The sequence below is a fragment of the Erinaceus europaeus genome, chromosome 10, assembly GCF_950295315.1.
Source record: "Erinaceus europaeus chromosome 10, mEriEur2.1, whole genome shotgun sequence".
Classification (NCBI taxonomy): domain Eukaryota; kingdom Metazoa; phylum Chordata; class Mammalia; order Eulipotyphla; family Erinaceidae; genus Erinaceus; species Erinaceus europaeus.
Genome location: NC_080171.1, coordinates 11,679,606 through 11,703,725, shown reverse-complemented (window position 1 = coordinate 11,703,725; position 24,120 = coordinate 11,679,606). Strand labels below are relative to the sequence as shown.

The 24,120-nt window shown below is 42.8% G+C and overlaps 1 protein-coding gene across 6 annotated transcripts in view; it reads left to right on the top strand.

Annotated features, from left to right (window-relative positions):
* The window catches only part of NR4A3 (nuclear receptor subfamily 4 group A member 3), a 49,105-nt gene that overhangs the window by 5,354 nt on the left and 19,631 nt on the right, over window positions 1-24,120 (top strand). For 3 of the 6 annotated variants that reach the window (XM_060199091.1, XM_060199093.1, XM_060199095.1), the window contains exons 3-7: window positions 1,584-2,614; window positions 7,015-7,144; window positions 7,616-7,788; window positions 19,910-20,109; window positions 22,522-22,700. In XM_060199091.1, coding sequence (XP_060055074.1) covers window positions 1,586-2,614; window positions 7,015-7,144; window positions 7,616-7,788; window positions 19,910-20,109; window positions 22,522-22,700 — 1,711 coding nt within the window. In that variant the 5' untranslated portion in view covers window positions 1,584-1,585. Of the gene's footprint in view, window positions 60-1,583; window positions 2,615-7,014; window positions 7,145-7,615; window positions 7,789-19,909; window positions 20,110-22,521; window positions 22,701-24,120 lie in introns of all 6 variants that reach the window. The other 3 variants (XM_060199092.1, XM_060199094.1, XM_060199096.1) reach the window with 2 other exon arrangements.

Here is a 24,120-nt window from a genome sequence, read left to right as displayed (position 1 = left end):
CTTTTCAAGTCAAGATTTCATCCCATATACGCATGACTCAATCAGATTTGGAAATGTGGGTAAGAGAAAGATGTCAAAGGAAACACAAAGCACTCATTTTTCTATTAGTCACACCTTTTATACCATAGACTCCAAACAGACATTAACCACCTACTTTTCCTTTAGTTCAGAAAAACCAACCACTAAAAACTACCCATTTTGCCACTTATAACCAGTCACTTAAAAGGGTGAGGAAATAAACCACCTATACACAAAGTCTCCAAGATTTTTCCGCCTCCTCATCCAGTTCAAGACCTCTGAACAATAGTAAATACTCTGGATACCATTCACTTTGGGGAATTAACAAAGTCAAATTGGAATTGCAACTAAGCAGCCTATTAGGAAATCATCTTCTTTATTTAAGGGGATATTAAATCTTCTGTCAGAAGGGCTGCTATGTAGACTTGCCGACTATGACAGCTGCAAACTGATGTCATAACACTACTACTGATATAGTTTATTAGTCAAGATTAGAATACATACATATGTAGCTATTAGAATATGCACATGCACATATATGGCAAAGAAGAGGTTTAGTAGGTGTTCTGTTGCAGCTGCTGAACCTTTTCTTCTGCAGATGGCACACACTTCCTTAGTCCATTGCCTAGACCTAAATTCCCGCTCACCACCACCTAGGTGGCTGAAATCATCAACAGAGGTCCAGCGTGTATGCAGGCTGTGAACCCTGTTTGGAGGAGTAGGGAGGAGTGTGAGAGAAAGCAGCCACAACATGTGTGGCTAGAGTCTTTTGGCACTAATAAAACACTAGAATAGAACTGTCTCCCTTGGCCAGGAAAATTCACAGGGAAAGCCCTTTTTAAAAATTTATTTTATTTCACTTTTTATTTTGTTATGGATAGAAACAGAGAAAAATTGAGAAGGGGAAGGGGAGAAAGAGGGAGAGAAACAGAGGGAGACACCTGCAGCTCTACTTCACCACTTGTGAAGCTTTCCCCCAGCAGGTGGGGACCAAGGACTTGAACCTAGGTCCTTATGCACTGTAATGTGTGTGCTTAACCAGGTGCACCAACACCTTCCCCCCCTTTTTTAATTCACTCATAGTATTATAAATCCATGTGTTGCTGGAGGCGGGGGGGGGGGGTTAGTGGTGGTGGTGGCAGATGACTCTTTCCCCAAAAATAAACAAATAGGAGGATTCTTGTCTTTATTTTTGTCCTCTTGGTTTGTGAGTGACATCACTCCAATTAGTCAATAGGGCTCAAAAAATAATAATAATAAAAATACTTTCTGAGAACTATCACCGGGCTGAGGGAAGACTTCTGTTTCCCAGATCTGATGGAGGGAAGATGAGCACAGTTGTCCCAAGAAGCCAGGGCTTGGCATCCTGTGGCACTTTTGATTGTCAGGAATTCAGCGTTCCTCCCTGGGATGAAAGGAAGCATGGGAGACTGCTGTGCTCCCAGAAAGAGGAAAAGCTGTCACTTTCTAGTTCCCAGTTAGAGAGCAATGCATTTAAGTGCTACCCATTAGCCAGAAAAGGGTGTTGACTTGAATCTGAGAGCCTCTGTCCCCTGTCCCCACAGATATGCCCTGTGTACAGGCCCAGTATAGCCCTTCACCTCCAGGTTCCAGTTATGCAGCCCAGACATATGTCTCGGAGTACACCCCGGAGATCATGAACCCCGACTACACCAAGCTGACGATGGACCTCGGCAGCACAGAGATCACTGCTACAGCAACCACTTCTCTGCCCAGTTTCAGCACCTTCATGGAGGGCTACCCCAGCAACTACGAGCCCAAGCCCTCCTGCCTGTACCAAATGCAGCCTCGGCCCTTGATCAAGATAGAGGAGGGGCGTGCTCACAGCTACCACCACCACCACCACCACCACCACCCTCACCCTCACCACCACCAGCAGCCACCGCCACAGGCGCAGCCGCAGCCCCAGCCGCAGCCGCAGCCGCAGCAGCAGCCGTCCATCCCGCCCCCCTCCGGCCAGGAAGACGAGGTGCTCCCCAGCACCTCCATGTACTTCAAGCAGTCCCCTCCGTCCACCCCCACCACGCCCGGCTTCCCCCCACAGGCGGGGGCGCTGTGGGACGACGCGCTGCCCAGGGCGCAGGGCTGCATCGCGGCCAGCCCGCTGCTGGACCCGCCGATGAAGGCGGTGCCCACGGTGGCCGGGGCGCGCTTCCCGCTCTTCCACTTCAAGCCCTCGCCGCCCCACCCGCCCGCGCCGGGCCAGGCCGGCGGCCACCACCTGAGCTACGACCCGACGGCCCCGGGTGCGCTCAGCCTGCCGCTGGGGGCCGCGGCCGCAGCCGCAGCCGCAGCCGCAGCAGCCGCGGCCGCCGCGGGTAACCAGACGGCCGCGCTCGAGGGCCACCCGTACGCGCTCCCCATGGCCAAGCGCGCCGGCGCGCTGCCCTTCCCGCCGCTGGGGCTCGCCGCCTCGCCCACCGCCGCCGGCCTGCTCGCCGAGAGTCCCAGCCTGCCGTCGCCGCCCAACCGGAGCTCGTCGTCGGGCGAGGGCACGTGCGCCGTGTGCGGGGACAATGCGGCCTGCCAGCACTACGGGGTGCGCACCTGCGAGGGCTGCAAGGGCTTCTTCAAGGTGAGCGCGGCGCCGCCTCCCGGCAACCCCTCCCTTCCCTTCCCAGGCCAGCCTCCAGCATCTAAGTGGATCCTCAGGGGGGTTGGAGAGGAGGGATCACTGGGGCCCTGGAGGGGGCAGGGGTGCACCTGGTTGAGCGCACACACACTTTATAAGGTGCAAGGACCCGGAGGGGGGTTCGAGCCCCCAGTCACCCCTGCAGGGGGAAAGCTCTGCAAGTGGTGAAGCAATGTTACAGGTGTGTCTCTCTGCCTCCCTGCGTACCACCTCCTTCCCTCCTTGGCTTCTAGCTGTCTCTATGCAATGAGTAAATAAAGACAAAAAATTAAAAAGAAAGAGAGAAGGGCCAGGCGGTGGCGCACCTGGTTAAGCGAGCACATAACAGTGTGCAAGGACCTGGGTTCAAGCCCCCGGACCCCACCTGCAGGGAGAGAGTTGTGCAAGTGGTGAAGCAGTGTTGCAGGTGTCTCTCTGTCTCCCTCTCTACCACCCCCTTCCCTCTTGATTTCTGGCTGTCTCTATCCAGTGAATAAAGACAAAAAAAAAGTTTTAAAAAAAAAGAAGAAGAAAGAAAGAAAGAGAAAGGAAAAGGAGGAGGAATCATTATCTCCTCTGTGCCTGTCACTTTCACAGCCATTTTCTCAAGAGGTTTATCTTGGGGTTCACTGCAGGAGGCTATCCATGAGAGATTCAAGGAGGTGGGGGGGTGTGCTTTGAACCTGATACATTTCCTCAATAGGATCTCAAAAAAGATCTGTGACTTTAACAATGCTAAAGCTTCATTGCATTACTCATGGATATGTTTGGGGTATCTTAGGGGCTAGGATCTCTGTGCCACACCTGGGCCCTTTGTCAATCATGTGATCTTCATAGTGAAGGCTAGGACTCTGCAATCAGACAGATGCAAGTGTGAATTCTCACCACTCAGTAGCTAGTTTTATTAGCATTGTCTTGATGGTAGGCATTCATTTATTCTTGCTTTACAGGTAAGGAAATGGAGACTATGGGAGGTCATTCAATGCCTCCAACCCCCAGCCCCAGCACACACTCAGAGAAAGATAGGGGTTGGATGTCAACTCAATTTGTGTGACCCCGAAGTACACATCCTTTGCACAGCTCTGCAGCTTGTAAACGGGTGCAATTAGCTAGAGGCAGTATGGGCTGACACCCTCCACAGAAGATATGAGCTGGAGTTTCACCAATCCACTCCCCTCTGGTCCACACATAGTTCTGCACTGTTCATTATCTCCGACCTAAAGAGAAATTTTACAAGGGAAGAAGCTTCAGTTTTCCCTCCTTATTCTTTTTCTTTGTCTTTTTTCTTCTTTTCTTTTTGTTTTTCTTTTTTACCCATGGGGAAACTGAAGCCTAGACTGGGCCTTGTGCAGCCTACATCAGTGTTTTATTGGCAAGTGGGACAGTCCCGGTTGGTTTCTTCTGACTCAAATTCACTGCTCTTTACACCAAGAGAGAGAAGAGACTTTGTCCTCTAGCTGTTTGACTTTTGCATTTGGCTCCCAGACTTCTTCTAACTCTAAATTCTGTGCTCCTTAAATCTGCACTTTGCCTCTCCAGGCCATTGTTAAAGACATTTGTAAACCTGCAAGAATTCCCTGATAAAAAAAAAAAATCACTTCCTAGGCCCCAGTGCTGGACAGGGTGGAGGGACAGGAGAAGCTAGATCATGATTGGGTAACTGGGATTTGGGAAACCAATAGGATCTAGCTAGGAGCATGCAGGAATTGGAGTTAGAACACTCAGAACAGAAGTCCTTGATTTGTCACTAACCAATTGTATAATGTTGAAGAAGACACTTCTTTCTATGTAGGCCTCAGCTTCACAGCTTCCTATAAGCTGAGGAAATTTCAGAGGTGAGCAGTATTCAATAAGCTACACATCTGCAAAAAAAAAAAAAAAGTATAATCTTTAAAGGGCTTGGGCACAATTCATCATGTGGAAACTACAAAGCAATTGTAAAAGTATTCGTGCTTGTAGATTAGTATAAATACCAACAGCAGCATAACTATTATTATTTTTATTATATTTGTTTATTTTCCCTTTTGTTTCCCTTGTTGTTTTTATTGTTGCTGTTGTAATTGAGGTTGTCGTTGTTGGATAGGACGGAGAGAAATGGAGAGAGGAGGGGAAGACAGAGAGGGGGAGAGAAAGATAGACACCTGCAGACCTGCTTCACCACCTGTGAAGCGACTCCCCTGCAGGTGGGGAGCCGGGGGCTTGAACCGGGATCCTCACACCGGTCCTTGCACTTTGTGCCATGTGCCCTTAACCGGTGCACTACTGCCCAGAGGAATCATGTGACGAATGACATCCTTTACCTAGGAGAGAGAAAATTGTTGTGGAAAGACTTTGTAATGTTTTAAGTGCCATCCATGTATGCACAATGGTGGTGTTTTAAATACAGAACCCTTGGGGTTTATTTCCCTCCTATCTTAACTCAAGCTTTGCCAGGGTTACTGTTATTGAAGAGCATTCCTCTAACACGTTTGATTTTAGCAGCATCGCAGGAGAGATACTGAAAAGCAGTGAAACAGACACCTGAAAAGGCAAATAATAAGTATGAGTAACCCACAAATAGAATGGCCCCCTAATAAGAGTTGACCAAAATTCAGGAGTGATAATACATTCCCAGTCTAGACGTGTCAATTATGTGTTCCCCAACAGCTTCGTTTTTCAGCAGCAATCCCTTGAAAACAAATCTATACTTGAAAGGGTGGGGGTAGGATGAGGGAGAACCACCCCACAGATCTGTTAATTAAGGGAAAGGGAGCAGGTTTTACCCAGTGGCTTTCTACCATTAAATTGAATTCTTTAAAATTGTGACATGAAGTGCAGTTAATGATGGGAATTCAGTGATTGAACCATAATGATCTTTTCCTGTCCTTAAACTGTGCAGGCACTCTCAAGTATGGGGAAGGTTTCACATTACTGGGAAAATGTATACCTAGAGCAAAATGCCACTAGCACTCAAAATGCCATATAGCCTGGAGGTTGATGGCAAAACATAGGGGTTTACAGACATTACAGTGTGTTCAATGAGTGAGCTTCATTCCAGAAACACTGAGTTGCCTTGCCTTACAGGCTCCCGAGAATTTAAATGCTAGAAACTCAAAAGTATGGTTGTGTCTTGGAATATTGTATTTTAAACTAGAAATACCTGCTAAACAGGGCAGTAGTGCCTAGCTTGGTTAGATATGGTTTTAAGTTTGATGTAAGCAGTCTGAAAAAAAAATCTCTTAAATGATTTAAGAGGTGATAGGGTGAAAAGCTGGTACTTGTAGCTTGTGGATTGGTGAAAGTAAATACTGGAAATTAGCCTGGAAGTGTGGATTCAAAATAGACCATGAATCCCAATTTATCTGGATTTCTTCTTCTTCTTTTTTTTTTTTCATGCATTCCAGGCTTACCAAATAAATTCCACCTTAATGTTGTAGAGAGCCAGGTAATTTCTGAGTAATTTCACCCCATGTGGTAAATAAACATTTACCTGTGCAAATGTTTTTAATTTTTAAAATGAAACATTTCAAATAGCTGTACCTATTTTTCCCACATGTCCTGTCAAATTATATGTGTTTTTGAAGAATGTCTTATTTCATAGGCAGGCCCAGGTTTTATGATCTGTCTTGTACAATCTGGCTATTTTGATTTTGACAATAGTTATTTAGGAAATGGCTTATTCATGGGAGTTTTATTGAAAATCAAGGCTCTTATATTTATTTCTCAATGTTTTCTTTTTTTCCTGTGGGATGTGGTTCTAGTTCTAGTACGCAATAATTTGTTTTCAAAAATCAGAAAAGGCTAGCTTACCATCTATATTGTTCTAAAGATAAAGTACACTGGCTGAGAGAATGATTTGCTTTTCCATTCAAACAGTATTTCTTACACACTTTAACTAGACAAGTCCTGATTTTTATGATTTCACCCCATTGAGAAACAAAGCCAGTTACTGTGATGTTTGGCTTACAATAGTGATAGTCAACAAAGTGCAACCCAGATAATTTTGATTTAATTTTAATAAGGTCAGCAGCAATAATAAGGGGATGGAACAAGTAGAAAATTGTTCCCAAAGGGATATTAAAAGTGAAGATAATCTAATCCTCCAAGGTATGATATGTTGACCTGGTAATTTCAGATATGATTTTATCATTCTGACTTGGCCGTCTCCTGAGACTTGCTTCAGAACAATCTGAGATGATTTTCATTGTCAGCAGCTAACACTAATAAAATTGTTTTTCCTGCAGGCTAGCGTGTTAGGAAATTAAATTTATCTAATTATACGAATTGCACTGTCGCTTTTCACATTGTAATTAAAATACATCTTGTCAGGTCCTACCTCTTTCCAGAAACTATTAGTTAACTATCTCTGTATTGTGTTTCCTCAGAGAACAGTGCAGAAAAATGCAAAATATGTTTGCCTGGCAAATAAAAACTGTCCTGTAGACAAGAGACGTCGAAACCGATGTCAGTACTGTCGATTTCAGAAGTGTCTCAGTGTCGGAATGGTTAAAGAAGGTATGCCTGCAATGTTTTCTTATTCAGCTTGCTTATACATGATCTCAGACCATGAGGAAAATGCTAACATTCATGTGGGGTGGTGAATTTTCCTAGTCATAATTTTTTCGTTTCAACATCTGATTTTACAGTACACATTTACATTTGAAAATAGCCATGGGGCGACTATTCTAATTTCTCAAAATCAATAGAGAGTTTGTGTACCTACATCATTGTTCTATTTAAGAAGGAGACTTTTGGGGCTAATTCATTTCCAAATAGAAATATGGGGTGGCTTTTAGGCCACCTACTTCAACTCTCATTAAGTCACTGAATATTATTCCACACACATAGCTACTTTTAAATGATTGATCTCATTTATGATATTCCAACTCTAATGTGTTTTTATTCCTTTTTTTTTTTTTTTGGTGATTGATGGCTATTTACCTATATAGTTAAAGACAGTTTTTCTTTCTTTCTCTACACCATCAGTTGTCCGTACGGATAGTCTAAAAGGAAGGAGAGGTCGGCTGCCTTCCAAACCAAAGAGCCCTTTACAACAGGAAGCTTCCCAGCCCTCTCCACCTTCTCCTCCGATCTGTATGATGAACGCCCTTGTTCGAGCTTTAACAGACTCAACACCCAGAGATCTTGACTATTCCAGAGTAAGTTATCTGACTTCCTGTTTTAGAGTGAGTGATCAGTCTCACTGTTCATGATTCTAGTAATGAGGGTTGACTGGTTGTGCCTGGTACGGTGCTTAACAGATTTCACATATTTTTCTGAAGTTCTCACTTCATTTAGCAATTTCACCAAATAGCTTTTTTTGCCTTACTGGGTCTCTACGTGTCTCAACGAATGACCCTGACAGTGCGGCACCTGTCATACCTATTGTTGCAGGATTCCTGGAAGTTGTGCCAATGAAAATCTGTACAGGTGAATTAAATTTGTAGATTTCTTTGATGGTTTATACAAAGAGAATACTGTTATATATATATATTTCATATTATGATCAAACCATCTGGGTGAGTCTCAAATTATCCCTCAGCAGTTTACCCAATTGCATGGGCATTTTTTGACCTGCTGTTTATTCAGAGGGATTAGACCACTGATGGAGAAGAGTAAACCCTGGCCTTGACATTAGGAGGTGTCAGAAGGACTGAGATGAGAAGCTGTTTCTGTTGCTTCCTGCCTGTGTCACCTGGCTCCCATTCTTGGCTTTCTCATCTCCACAGTGGAGATGATTATAATATTTAACCTCAGAGGGATGTTTTGAACATCACTCACCCAGGAATGGTGGTTGCAAAAACATTTTTGAAAAATCATAAGTGATTGCCGGTGTTTTTATTTAAGTCAGTCCAAACAGATCAACATTTTAATTTCACATGGGATATAGTTAAATACCAATTTGAGCTCTAAAAATCTAGATAGTATGAAGACGCATGAGAAAGGATTTTCTGAACAAATATGGAAACGTTACTGTAAGAGCTTTTAAATGTTTTAGAAAAGCAAACTTCTGATAAGGTAGGGTCTCAAAAAAGTGGGAAAAGATCACAATTATGGAGCAGTTTCTGCAGACTAGGGATTGTTGCTTATTGTCTCAGTTAGTCATTTGAAGAACTGTGAAGTTAAGATAGTTACCCCTTCTCTAAGCTAAGAAAGCTTTGCATCATATTCTGGATGCAAATGAGACAGGCTGACCAGTCCAAGGATCCCACGAGGTTGACCTGGCTTGGCAGCTACTACCAAATCGCTCTCCTCAGCTCTAAGCAACATTCCAATATCCTGGCAGACTGGTTGGCAGAGAGTGTGTCTGCTGTGTGTTCTCCACTGTTGACAGAAGTAAAGGGGTGACTGGCAGACCCCCAAGGTTCCTCTTTTCCTTCATGCCCACGTTCCTGAAGCCTCCTCTCCACAGCTGGTTGGGAAACTTTCTATGAGTCATATGGCAGATCTTAGAACTAAAGGTTGAGGACTCTTACTTATTCTGATTGCAGGTAGTACCTCTTGACTAAAGTCAAGTCTCCAATAATAGTCTGAACAGAATAATGCAGTGGTTAAGGATGTAGGCTTTGGAACTGAAGCCCCTACACTGTTATTTACAGACTGACTGGGTGAACTCCAGCAACTGTTCACATTTTTCAATGCCTTGGTTTCCTCATCTACAATAAGGAATCACCACCGTCACCATCTTCTTGGGGGTTGCAAATATTTAATGATTCTTGCCAAAGGTTCCAGACAATGCCCTATATCTTACCTCCTTTATGAACCCTTCTTACTTCACCATTTGTTGAATTTTCTAGAGTAGGAACTCTACAAATATCAGGAACCATATAGTACATACCATTAAGGGAAACGCTCTGGTCACTAGTTTACAGATGAAGGAATTAAAACTGAGAAACCAAAATAATGACTTTCCCAAAGTCACACAGTTGAATATGTATCAGAGATAGAGTTAGAAATCATATGTATTGAACCACTGTATCTCAGTATCCTAAATACCAAACTTCACTGTTTCTCTGATTTTGGTTTTTAAAAAAATTGGATATTAGTGAAGCATTCTGGAATAGAAACTTCTGCTCCCCGAAGAGACTCTGGCTTCTCCTGATGTAATTTGTCTAAATTAACAAAGCTTGTCTTTACCTGGTGGTGAGGCTGCAGCACATAGTCTAAAGTTGTTTCAGGATGTTTGAAATCACTATTATTGCTCAGTCCAGAGAATTTAGGCTCAACAGTGACTTTTTTTTTTTTGTCTCAAATGACACAACTGTTGGGCTGTATGGCCTAATTAGTCATTCAGTGGCAAAATACTCCAAGCACTTTGAGTTGTCCCAAATGGGAACTGTCTCTACACTGAAAAATCAATCCAGTGTGTTCCCTGGCCTCTGAACCATCCAGTGTGTTAGACTAGAGTCATCATCCCCGTCAACAAACATTTATCTAATGTAATTGTCAGCTTTGTCCAAAATAGCAGATTGACCATGTCACAGCCTGGGGTCACACTGACGCTACCTATGGGGCCTGGCTCAATTTTGCAAAGCATATTTATTTTAATTACATTGTCCTTTCTTTCTTTCTTTCTTTCTTTCTTTCTTTCTTTCTTTCTTTCTTTCTTTCTTCTTGAATCAGGTTAAGCCTCATCACTTGGATTCTCCCCTTCCTGATAGTTCTATAAAATTATCAAAAAAAAAAAATTGGACCAAAGTCAATTAAATTAAAAGACGTTTTAGAAAAACACAGTGAGTTTTCATCAAAAACTTGGATGAAGCTGTAGAAAGCATGCTGATCACATTTGCAGATGACAGAAAGCTGGGAGGGATGGTTAATATGATGGATGTCAGTATCAACATTCTGAGTGATTTCGACAGGTTGGAACAAGATGGGTTGAAACCATCATAAAGGAAGTTAACAAAAATAAATGTGAAGCTAAGCATTTAGAATTTTTTGAAAAAGTGGGTGAGCCTTGGCCTGTCAGTGGTTCATGTTAAGAATATCTTTCGAGTTTATTCTGCACACATGCAGTGTGAAGCAACAAAGTGTATGTGTACTGGAAGGAGAAGGATGTTAAATTACCTTCGACTGTAGTAGAAATATGGGGCCAGGACTAAGAGGGTGACTGTCTCATGCATTCTGGCCTGTCAGAACATACTTCAAGGAATGAGTCCAATTTCAGGCTGGAATTTAAGAGGTGTGTGGACCTACTCTTTCTGGAAACTTGAAAGGGACAGTTGGAAGAAATGGAAATATATGGGGGAGAGGCAGTGGTGCATCTGATTAAGCACACATGTTACAGTATGCAAGGGCCCAGGTTCAAGCCCCTGGTCCCTACCTGCAGGGGGACAGCTTCACGAGTGGTGAAGCAGGGCTGCAGGTGTCTCTCTGCCTCTGCCCAACAACAAATCAATAAAACTGTTTTTTTAAAAAGATAGAAATGGAAGTACATGGACAGGAAAAGAGATTTGGTATGACTAGATCACTCTTTTGCCCTGTGGAAAAGAAAACTAGTTTTTTAAACATATTTTTATTTATTTTCTTTATTGGGTAGAGACAGACATATTTTTATTTATTTTCTTTATTGGGTAGAGACAGAGAAAAATTGAAAGGGGAGTGAAAAATAGAGAGGGAGAGAGACAGAGAGACACCTGCAACCCTGCTTCACTATTCGTGAAGCTTTCCCCCTGCACTTGAGGACCAGGGGCTTGAACCCAGGTCCTTGCACATTGTACTATGTATGCATTTAATCAGATGTGCCACTGCCTGGCCTGAAAAAGAAAACTGTTATTGCTAATGGAAGCTCTAGAGAGAAGAGGGCCCCTTCCAGCTCACTCTGAGGACAAGTTTCAGCTACTCTGATTATAAGAGCTGCTGTGGAAGCCTGAGTTTATCCACACAAGAAGTAGCTAAAGAAAACACTTAGTAGGATTTCTCACAAGGAGAATGGCCATTGTGGATGGTATTATATTCCTTCCAACTCAACATTTTGTGATTCTGAGGTTTGTTGTCCCAAAATCTAACAATCACACTCTGTGTGTGTGTGTGTGCGTGTGTGTGTGTGTGTGTGTGTGTACATACACATAATAATGTGTTGTTAAATAACTTGTTTACAAAAATTGAAGTTTCTCTGATCTTTAAAAAATAAATTAAAGGGAGTGCGGCGGTAGCTCAGTGGGTTAAGCACACGTGGCCCCTCTCTGTCTTCTCCTCCTCTCTCCATTTCTCTCTGTCCTATCCAACAAGAGCAGCATCAATAACAACAATAAAGCAACAAAGGCAACACAAGGAAATAAATAAATATTTTTAAAAATTTTTTAAAAAGAATTTGTTTTTTAAAAATATTTTTAAATATTTATTTATTAGACAAAGACCACCAGAAATGGAGAGGGAAGGGGGTGACAGAAAGGGAGAGAGACAGAGAGACACCTGCAGCCCTGCTTCACCACTTGTGAAGCTTTCCCCCTGCAGGTGGGGACCAGGGGCTCAAACTGGGGTCCTTGTGAACTATAACATGTGTGTTCAACCACGTGCACCACCACCCTGCCCCCCCCCAAAAAAAAAAGGATTTGTTCAGTGCATACATACTTTGGGCTAAGCACCATCACATCTATTCTTATGTAATTTCAATTAAACCCCAGTTTTATATAGTATAATTCATAGATTCTATATTCTAAGTGACTTTTCATGATATTCAGTTTTCAAAATCATATTTCTTTACATATTTACAAGTTTGTAGAACTAGAGTGTTGTTGTTTTTTTAAAATTGTCACTAGAGTGTTTTTTTGTTTTTGTTTTTTTTAAATTGTCACCAGGATCATCACTGGGCTCCATGTCTGCATGATGAATCCACCACTCCAGGGGGCTTTTATTATTTATATATTTTTTTGTAGGACAGAGAGAAGTTAGAGAGAAGAGAGAGGGAGCGAGCAGCAGCACTGCCATGAAGCTTCCCTCTATAGGTATGGACTGGTGACTTGGACCCAGTTCTCATCCATGATAATGTGCACACTCAACCAGGTGTGCTGCTACCTGGCCCCTAGAGTGTTCTTAAAAATCATCTCACCCTGCTCTCCATCTCTGTGTCTCTCTTGAGCTGGATTCAAGAAAAGCTTAAAGGAACTGTTATCATACACAAGGATCTTTTCTTTTCTTTTCTCTTTCTTTACTGGGGAATTAATGTTTTACAGTCATCAGTAAATAAAATAGTTTGTACATGTATAACATTTCTCAGTTTTCCACACAACAGTACAACCCCCACTAAGGTCCTCTGTCATCCTTTTCCAAGACCTGTACTTTCCATTCCCCCCACCCCAGAGTCTTTGACTTTGGTGCCAGACACCAACTCCAGTCCAGGTTCTGCTTAGTGTCTTCTCTTCTGGTCTTGGTTTTCAACTTCTGCCTGCAAAGTACATAAGGATCTTGACCCCACTTGCAGGGGAGAAACTTCGCTGCATCTCCCTCTCTCTCTCTCTCTCTCCCCCCGTGTGTGTATGTCCTCCTTCTCTCTCATTTTCTCTCTGTCTTAACAAACTAAAAAAAAAAAAAAAAAAAAAAAGAAAAGAAAGAAAGCTTAAAGGGGTAAGTGATTTGCCAAAAGTTAGTAGCATAGTTAGGGCTAGATCCAAAAGTCATCACTCAAGACAATATGTTTCTATTCACCATAGTGCTACTTGTCTTTAATGGCAATTTACTAGATTGGGAAAAAATAGCTTTGTTTAAAAAATTATAATAATAGTCATTTATACCCATTGATAAAATGCAAACTATTTAGATATGGTTAAGTGGAAACTGAAAGACCCTTCTTGGTTTATTCCTGCGTAATGCCACTCACCAGTGGTAGCCAGTGGCACCATTTTCATGTGTATCTGAAATGTATTACATTTTAAATAAGAATTTTCCCTGGTAGGGTTAAATCAAGTGGTTAGTTAGTTAGTTGATTTGATCAAAATAATTTATTAGAGGTTATAGCTTCCCCTGGTGGATCGAGTAAATGGAGAAACGAGAAAATCTTTTTGTACTGGTGTATGTGCCTTTTACGTAATATCGAAACAGTTTTCTCCCCTTTTGTGGGAAAAGGGAGTTGGAGGGATTGTGTTCCAAGTCACAAGGGGAATAAATGTTTTAAAGGAAAGAACATGTGCTTCTAGCTCTCTGAAGCCTTCCTGGCTCTGGGACTTTCACTTCTCCTCTGGGCCAAGCGTCTCTCCTTCAAAAGTGAGCTCAGATCATTGTATATCAGTGCAGTCAAAATATGTCACATTTGATTTGTTTCTCCCCAAAATGTTGCTATTCTCTGCTCACAGTTGCTTTGAATGTAGGAATACAAGTATATATAGATACTGGGCTTGGCTTCAAAGCCTGTATAATTACCGATGAGAAAATATACTTAACATCCTCATTAAATGGTCATTTCAAGCATTTTTCAGTAAGCTAGGATATTTTCTGGTAATTGATGTCACTCAGTGGGGTAACAGACCCTAAATACAGCAGATACTGCTTAGATAAAGCCAGGCACCAGCAAGCAAATGGCATGCTAACATGTTAACAAGCTAGCCTAAGAAACAGCGTGGTTAGCCTATGTCAGGCCTACAGCATTGAAGCATTGAAGACTGCAGCACGATCTGTTTCATGAAGCTTCTTAGAAGTCCCTCTCAATTTGACGCCATCTCATTAGCTGATTTCAAGCCAAGTCCTGTTCCTCAGTAGACCTCTGTTTTTGAATGGCGAGGAGCTTGGGACAAAAGCATTCCTATGATCCCATCCAGCCTTCTCAATACCTGACCCTCTGTCAGCATTTCCCCAAATGTGGTGCCCAAACTGCCTCTATCAGAAAAAAACAGGGTGTCTGCTTAAAATGGAGGCCTCCAGGCCACACTTAACACCTACTGAATCAGAACTGGGAATGAGGAAGAGGGAGAAGATAAAAGTAGATGGGAATCCCTAACAAATCCAAGACACACTAAGGTTTGAGAAGTGCCAATTCACCCACAGTTTAGGGAGAACAATAACAGAAGACTGCTTACCTTAAAGATCTCTGGTTTCCTAGATCTGCTTAGGCCTGGCTGCAGATATGCAATAAATGCATGAATTTTCCATAAGCTAGTTAATTTAGCGAACAAAGACTGACTGATTACTTCCTGCGTGCCCTGCACTGTTCTAGGGCAGTAGACACACTGCTCAGTATATTGTGCCCGCCCTCATGGAGGTTACATGCTAGTGAGAGAGAGAGAGGAAGGAAACAGATATATAACTCCATAATGTCACTAAGAGGGAAGGGGTTTGTTTTGTTTTATTGGGGGGGGCATAGTTCTTGGGGAGAAAGCACTTGTATCAAAAAGAAGAAATGTGGGAGGAAATGTTTTCATCGCCAATTTTTAAGAATGTTTCCCTTTTGTTGCCCTTGTTATTTTATTGTTTTAGTTATTATTGTTGTCGTTGTTGGATAGGACAGAGAGAAATGGAGAGAGGAGGGGAAGACAGAGAAGGGAAGAGAAAAACAGACACCTGCTTCACTGCCTGTGAAGTGACTCCCCTGCAGGTGGGGAGCCGGGGGATTGAACCAGAATCCTTACGCCAGTCCTTGCGCTTTGCGCCACCTGCGCTTAACCCGCTGCGCTACCACCCGACTCCTGTCATTGCCAATTTTTAAGATTTAAAGTATTTAAGAAGGTATAGTCATAATTTGGTTACAGAATGATCACATTAAAATATATTGAGCATTAGAAAGACTCAGAAAAATAGCATTCTAAGGGGAGATACATGTTTTTAGGATATTTAACATATTTATGCTAGACAAGGAGATAGAGCAATTGATTCCACACACTGTTACAAAACCATCACCTTGCTTTTTTATTTTTCCTGCCTCCAGGATTATCTCTGGGGCTCAGCGCCTGCACTATGAATTCACTGCTCCTCAAGGCCACTTTTTCCCATTTTTGTTGCCCTCGTTGTTGTTATTATTGTCATTGCTGCCTTTGTTGTTGGATAGAACTGAGAGAAATTGAGAGGGGAGGAGAAGACAGACGGGGGAGAGAAAGTTAGACACCTGCAGACCTGCTTCATCGCCTGTGAAGTGACCCCTCTGCAGGTGGGGAACTGGGGGCTTGAACCAGGATCCTATGCCGATCCCTGTACTTCGTGCCATGCGTGCTTAACCCACTGCACCACCACCCAGTTCCTACCTTGCTTTTTTTTTTTTTTTTTAAGTATTGGTGTCCACCAAGGATCTCACTTAGCCCCATTCAAATCACCAAAATCAGACCTAAGCCATTGTGGAAGCCTGAGCTGTGTAGCCATATTTACTGCTTCAGGAGGACTCATTTTTAGACTGAATAATGAGCTTTATTATTTCTAATTCTGGACTTTCATTCTGAGTGCTTTGCAAATTTTTCCACTGGGCATTAGCTGTCAGTAGGCCTAGATACTGTGCCTGACTAGTGGTAAAACCAGGTTGATGGATAACTTACCCTTATAGGTCAAAAGAAAAAGTAATATCACAGAAAAGAAATACTCATTTTTGAAAGTCGCTGTTTGGCCCATGTCTGATTGCAATGATCAATGAAACAAACATTTGATTGGTGAACACCAACTCTTCCCAACCCAGAGCCAGAATAAGGCACCGGAGTTCGGGAACAGAACTGAGCATCTATTCCACCTGCGTGGAACACTATCCCTCTGTCTTATAAACTGTTAGGACAGGTCGAGAAAGAATCTGAATTGAAATGTCCTGCTTGGCATCTTTAAATCTTACACTCAGAAAAAGGAAAACTGCTTGGTTTGTCTTTTTGCCCTACACTGAATGCTGACCCCCCAGTCAACCCCCAAGTTACTTACTGGTGGCTCAGACTGAGTCTAATTTGGCTCCAGAATTCTGGGATGTGAAGATAGATACAGGATCACCCAGGGAGTCTGGTTAGGATTTGGCACCCCAGGCCTGCTGGCTTTTTCCCCTTGTTGGACTCCAACAGAGAAACGGCACATGCAGGGTTAGCAGGGCCGGCATTTCCCTGTGTGCAGGGTGCATGAAATGTGAAGCCAGCAGGGGCAGAGGCCTGCAGAGCAGCCTGATTCCTGGATACAAACAGAACACTCCACAGCATTCTGAGCAAATGGTGGAAACAGAAATTGTTGAGTTGTGATCCATGATTTTAGGGAAGTCGGTGAAGGAAGCAGTTACTAGGCTCCCTTCCCAGTGAAAAGTCTACATTTTCTTAGCTCCCCACCCCCACATTTGTCACACTGTTTTAAAGCAAAATAATGCTGGACCATTATAATAATGTGATAGTCTAGGCAAGAACAACATCATAGCTGATGTGATAAGCGACATTTAGAATCAAAATGAGAGCAGTGTCACATGGAACACTCAGCAGAGTAGACCAGTTTAGACTACAGAAAACTTTAACAAAGTTAAAAGAATAGAAATCATGCAATGTTTGCCCTCAGACCACAATGGAATTAAATTAAAAATAAATCACAGAGGGGCCGGGAGGTGGTGCACCTGGCTGAGCGCACATGTTACAATGCACAAGGACCCAGGTTCGAGACTCCTGTCCCACATGCAGGGGGAAAGCTTTGTGAGTGGTGAAGCAGGGCTGCAGGTGTCTCTCTCTTTCTATCTACCTGTCTGTCTATCTATCTATCTAGCTATCACATCTTTCCCTCTGGATTGCTGTTTGTCTCTTTCAATAAGTAAGTAAAGATAATAAAAATTCTAAATAAATAAATAAAAATAAATCATTCGATAGATTAATACAGAACCAGGGGGAATCTTAAGGATCACCTAGACCAGTCACTTCCTAGTTTTGAGGCAGAAACACACCAGACAACTTGTTCAGGGCTGCACAGCAAGTCAGTGCCAGAACCTGGAGGAAAAGGTCTCCCCGACCTGTTGCCTGATACAACACACCCTCTTCCTCCTCCACTCCACATCACCACTCACTCACTTGGAAGTTTCAAAGATGCTGTCTTCAGTTGGTGGCTGTGTTGTTGTTGCCAGGACTTCATCTCTCGGGGTTGATTTTTTTCCATTAGAGACAGAAGGTTAGAAAGAAAGAAACAGAGAGGAAGGAAGGAAGGAAGGAAGGAAGGAAGGAAGGAAGGAAGGAAGGAGGGAAGGGGCTATAGAATAGAAGAGGATGGCCTCTCCCAATAGAGGCGGACCCGTCTTTGGTGGAGAGATTATGAGTAGCTGCACTCCCCTGCTAGAACTTCCAAACAAATGAGAGAGCAGCCAGGAGGCGGACGGCTTGGAATTGCAGACCCATGTTTAGCTCTCAGTTGGTTGGACCACTGTTGTGTGTGCAGTTTGGGAGCATCTCTTAGCATCTCTGAGTCTAATTTTCCTCATCTGTGAAAGAGTTTAAATCTGAGCCTCAGATGAGGTGAAGACACCACCAATGTGTCCTGGAGCTCAGCTTCCCCAGAGACCCACCCTACTAGGGAAAGAGAGAAGCAGACTGGGAGTATGGACCGACCAGTCAACGCCCATGTTCAGCGAGGAAGCAATTACAGAAGCCAGACCTTCTACCTTCTGCAACCCTCAATGACCCTGGGTCCATGCTCCCAGAGGGATAGAGAATGGGAAAGCTGTCGGGGGAGGGGGTGGGATATGGAGATTGGGCGGTGGGAAAATAAATAAATAAAAAAAATTAAATAAATAAATAAATAAAAAATCTGAGCCTCAGGAGAAAACTTTACGATGGAATGTAAAAAGCAAGTTTGGTTGTGTTAGCATAAAGAAAACGATGAACACATTCTCATGAGTATTGCTGAAGATTTCTTCAAGTCTTTATATTGTTGGCCTTTGATTATTAGCTTGCTATATTACTCTTCCTGCCTGAAGCAGAAAAGATCTTCCTGCTATGATTCAAGGGAAAGCTATCCTAACAGAATATCTAAAAGTTGGGCAGTGACACTTCTTTTTTTTTAATTTTTCTATTACCTTTATTTATTGGGTAGAGAGAGAGAGAGAAATTGAGAGGAGGGGGGAGATACAAAGGGGAAAAGAGAGAGGCACTGCAGCCCTGCTTCACCACTTGTGAAGCTTTCTCCCTGCACGTGGGGACCGGGGGCTCAAACCCGGGCCCTGGAGCACTGTAACATGTGCACTCAACTAGGTGTGCCAGCACCTGGTCCCCAGGCAGTGACTCTTCTTACCTTTCTTCTCCTGAGACACACTAGATCAATACTGTCCGACAGATTGTTCTGTAATGATGAAAATGTCCTATCTGTGTCTTACTGAAATATATACTGAGCACTTGAATTACGACTAGTGCAACTGAGTAACTTTTTTTTTTGACCAGAGCACTGCTCAGCTCTGGCTTATGGTGGAGCAGGGGATTGAACCTGGGACTTTGGAGCCTCAGGCATGAGAGTCTCTTTGCATAACCATTATGCTATCTACCCCTGCCCATAACTGACATTTTTGTTGTATTTAATATTCATTAAGTTGCCACAAGACCTGATTCTGGTGGCTGTAACACCTGGAATTTACATGCATACACACAATTACTTTTTCTACTTTATTTATATAAATATATAATTTATATAAATATAAATATTTATATTATTTTCTATTTATTTATATAAAAAGTCATCTACAGCAAGAAAAATCATTTCTGTCTTCTTTTGGCTACTTCTGTGATCCCCATACCTTAGTGTGTGTGAGAATCATTAGGAGATCTTGACGAACAAGTTTCTTCTGCTCCACCACCCCCCCTACCCTCTAGAGTTTTTGATTCTATAGATCTAGGGCATAGTTCTGGAGTTTTGTTTGTTTGTTTGTTTCTAGTACATTCTCAGGTATTGTTCATGCTTCTGGGCCACTTTGAGAATTGTGGGCTAACTGAACATCTGATTTGGAGAGAGCTGTCAGAAGACCCTGGAGGCCCCTCATATACACATGCCTATGGTAACTGTTCCCAATACTGGCTTCCTTTTTGGATTGAAAGCTCTTAAAATTGCTGATGACGAGATCAGCTGAATTAGAACCTCTCTGGGTATGACCCAGGCATGAGTGTTTTTGAAAGCTCTCCAGATGATTGCAGTCAAGATGGAAAAACCATGGTACTAATGGAACTTAAAGAAATCTATTCGTCTCTCAAGTGGCAACAAAATTCACTCTTATCTGGCCATTGTGAGAAAAAGATGAGATTGGAATGTGAAAACATTTGTATCAAGGTGGGTCCTAAAGGTAAGGGTTTAGTTATCAACGGTCTTAAGAGAGCCAGTTTGCAAATGATAGCCACCCCTATTGGACTGAGATAACGGCGCTGTCTTTGGTTTGCATTCCAGTACTGTCCTACTGACCAGGCCGCCGTGGGTACAGATGCTGAACATGTGCAACAGTTCTACAACCTCCTGACAGCCTCCATTGATGTATCCAGAAGCTGGGCAGAAAAGATTCCTGGATTCACTGATCTCCCCAAAGAAGATCAGACATTGCTTATAGAATCAGCCTTTTTGGAGCTGTTTGTTCTCAGACTGTCCATCAGGTAGTTACTATTACTGACCTTCTTTCTATCCACACCTTTGTTTAAAACGTTTCATACCTGGGGCCAGGTGGTGGTGCACCTGGTTAAGCGCACACATTACAGTGTCCAAGGACGCGGGTTTAAGTCCCTGGCCCCCACCTGCAGGGGGAAAGCTTCACAAGTAGTGAAACAGGGCTGCAGGTGTCTCTCTGTCTATCTTCTCTATGTTTCCCTCTACCCTCTTAATTTCTCTGTCTCTATTCAATAATAAATAAAAGATAAAATATTTTTAAAAAAGAAAACATTTCATACCCACTGTGTTTGTCACTGGGTCACTGGTGAAAAGTTTTAGCAAAAAAGAAATGTGAAATATCACCAGGTATTTAAAAAAAAACAAACTGAGCAGTGAGCAGAGCACTCGTCTGTTTGTCATGTCTCCTGGGTTCTAGTAAGACCTCGAGTAGGTCACACCTGCCTCACCAAAAATTCTGTTTGTTGGGTTTTTTTTTCTTTTCTGTAAATGAGGAGGTTGGATTTGGTTGTCTCTGAAATCCTTTGCAGTGCTAGGATTCTCTAATTCTAGAAAAATTATCCTGCACAAGGGAGTCCCTGGAATAAGCATTTGTTTGGAACCCCACATTTACCTCCTGGGTTTCTATTTAGCAAGTGGTTGTTCTAATATGCCAGCTGGGACTCTAAAGAGTTTTCCACAGCTTCTCAATCCCCAGTATTTACTCCCAAAAGAATAACTTTTGGATCAAAAGATTTGATTCAGCCTGTCATATTCAGTGACACCTCTATAGAGAGGCGGCAGTCTCCATGAAGCCAGCGCCTGCTTCTAGTCTCCTCTCCCAGAACCCACATGAAGCATCTACTTGCTCTATATTTCTTGGAGTGCGTGTTTCTGGGGGAAGGGATGAGCAGCTCACCGAATATTGTTTCTACTTTAACAACAAAACCAGTATTGTCTCCTCTTTATTCATCCCGTCCACTCCCTTCCTAATTTCATACCGTGTTACCAAACAGTCCTCATTTAAAGTGCAGGTTCCTATGCTTTGTTCCCAACTATTTTGGATTGGAGCTAACTTGGGAAAAGCCCAGAAATCTGTATTTTAAAATCATATGGCAGTGATTCTGGTGACAGTCAGCTGAGGCCTTTAAACTCTGTGATTAGATTCTTCTGGCCAGTGTGCCTCTCAGAAGCGATCTGTGGAAGAGACAGATGTGTAATTTCAGCTAGAGTGACAGTGGTTAGCCAGATTCACACCAATGTGGTGTGCAGAGAAGCTGGACCGGCAGTGTGACTAGGATCTATTAAACTAGGTCGACAGCAAAGGATAAAGTAGGTGACGGGTCCCACATGGGCAGACACTACAGTATTTACCCTGTTCAACAAGGTTTATTCAGAAATGGCACCTGCTTGGATCTCAGAAAAAATATATATATATGTTGATTGTGTGACTGGGAGTCAGGTGGTGGCACACCTGGTGGAGCATTTACATTACTGTATATAAGGACTCAGGTTCAAACCCCTGGTCCCCACCTGCATAAGCAGTGAAGCAGTGTTGCAGGTATCACACTCTGTCCCTCTCTGACTCTCCTTTCCCCTCTCAACTTCTCTCTGTCTCTATCTAAAATAAATAATAATTAAATTAACAAGCAAATATTTGATTGAAAGAATGAATAAAACTATTCATCGGGAGGCACAGGAAAGAGATTAACTTGTTAACTCGATAGACCAAGAAAGATAAACACATGACCAGAGAGTTGAAAATTAAAGGAAAGTTAAGATTAAAGTTAGGGCCACCTTGCATTTGTTGAACTTTCCTGTACAAGACACTGTGCATGGGCTTCTGACTTTTGTTTTACTCCCACAACGTAGCTGGTCTAGGAGCAGCCCGCCATAACTCACTGTCAAAAGCAGAGAAGGTAATCTAAAAGAAAGACCTTTGACTTCCAGACACTTTTTAGTTTGTGGCTGTCTAGTTGGTTTCTGGCACTTGCAAATACTCAGTGTCTTTACTGTCTGCACGGTGGAATTGTCTTGTCTAGCCTTGGCCCTTAGCAATTTTTGACTGTGAAAAGAACAAGGGCCAAGGGGGCACTGAAGAGAACAGATCTTCTGTGCTGGGCTTCACCTCCATAGCCTGTGAATGCACTGCTCCCCACCCGCAAAATGGTTCTTGCAATAAGCAAGCAGGTACCCCTCTCTCAGCTTCCCTGAGAACTGATACTCACCAAGGAAGTTGTCAGGATTAGTAGTGGTAGTGATTTATTCCTGGAGCACAGTGTCTGGGCAGGTTTCACAGTACCATGCTTGATTCTGCATGCTGCCCCAGCGTAATCTGGCCACTGATACGTTAATTACTTTGTTGGACAGACATATTTAATGTGCCTTTCATCTCTGCCCACCCCCTTTCACCCACCTTGTAGGTCGAACACTGCGGAAGATAAGTTTGTGTTCTGCAATGGACTTGTCCTGCATCGACTTCAGTGCCTTCGTGGATTTGGGGAGTGGCTGGACTCCATTAAAGACTTTTCCTTAAGTTTGCAGAGACTGAACCTTGATATCCAAGCCTTAGCATGTCTGTCAGCACTGAGCATGATCACAGGTAAGCGCCTCTCTGTCTCACTCCAAGTGACCAGGTGCTCCTTCCTCTCCTTTCTTGTGAAGGTGGAGTCTGGCTTTGATTGCTATACCAGGAAATCAAAAACAAACAAACAAACAAATAAAAATGGCTGCCGCTTCTCTGAAATCCCCTCAGTGTAACTTAGTTTAAAGAAAGAGACATACACAGGTAACTTCTTATGAACTAAAAGGAGTCTTAGTCCTTATCCTTATCAAGAGACGCAAAACTATGAGCATCAGATTTTTCATGGGAGCTCTCTAGATAGTTGAGCTAGCTTCTTCAAGGTTATTATTATTATTTTACAATGAATCTCAAAGGAAATTTACCTTAACTAGCCTGTTACTGTTTGGGTAGTAAGAGAAGGATACCATCTCCTGTGACGGCTCTCAGGGCCCCAAGCACCAATTCCCTTTGTTTCTTCATACTTTCAGGGTTTTTTCTTTTCCATTTCATTCTTTCTGGGTAGACTGGGACCTCTTGAGGTAGTAACAGCAGGCAGAAGCTCTAGAACAAGCCACCCATACACCTGGACCTCTTCTTTCATCAGACCTAAGCCAAGGCTAGGATGTTGGACTGAGGATTAAGGCTCATATTTGACATGCTCTCGGTGATAGAGAACGTGTCTTTCTGCTAGGTGATAACTTTTGCAGAGTTGGGAGTCAGGCGGTAGCACAGTGGGATAAGCGCACTTGGCGCAAAGTGCAAGGACCGGTGTTAAGGATCCCGGTTCAATCCCCTGGCTCCCCACCTGCAGGGGAGTCGTTTCACAAGCAGTGAAGCAAGTCTGCATGTGTCTATCTTTCTCTCCCCCTCTCTGTCTTCCCCGCCTCTTTCCATTTCTCTCTGTCCTATCCAACAAAAACTACAACAATAACAATAATAATAACTACAACAACAACAAAAACAACAAGGGCAACAAAAGGGAAAATAAGTAAATGAATATTTAAAAACTTAAACAAAACAGAAAAGTTTTGCAGAGTTATAATGCATGCTTTGGCATAGACAGGCTCTTCTTGGCAATGTGTTGATGTGTGCTTATATACAAAGTGATGTATGTCTACACACGTGTATCTATTGTTATATATGTGTACCTATGTATATACAGCTATTGCTATATATGTGTACATATAGACATATACACATGCATATGTGTGTATATATAGCAATGGATTATATATGTATAGATATACATCTCTATATCACTTTGTGTATGTATATATACATATATAAGTGGCGATTTAACACTGTGTTATAGAATTACAAGATTTCGGGAGGATAATGTCACACCCATACATGGTATGTGTAAACCACCACACCCTCCACCAAAGCCCTGTGGCTCATGCCTTGATAACTGCTGTAGTTATCACAGAGTCTGAGAGAGAATTTGGTTACCATGTTGACA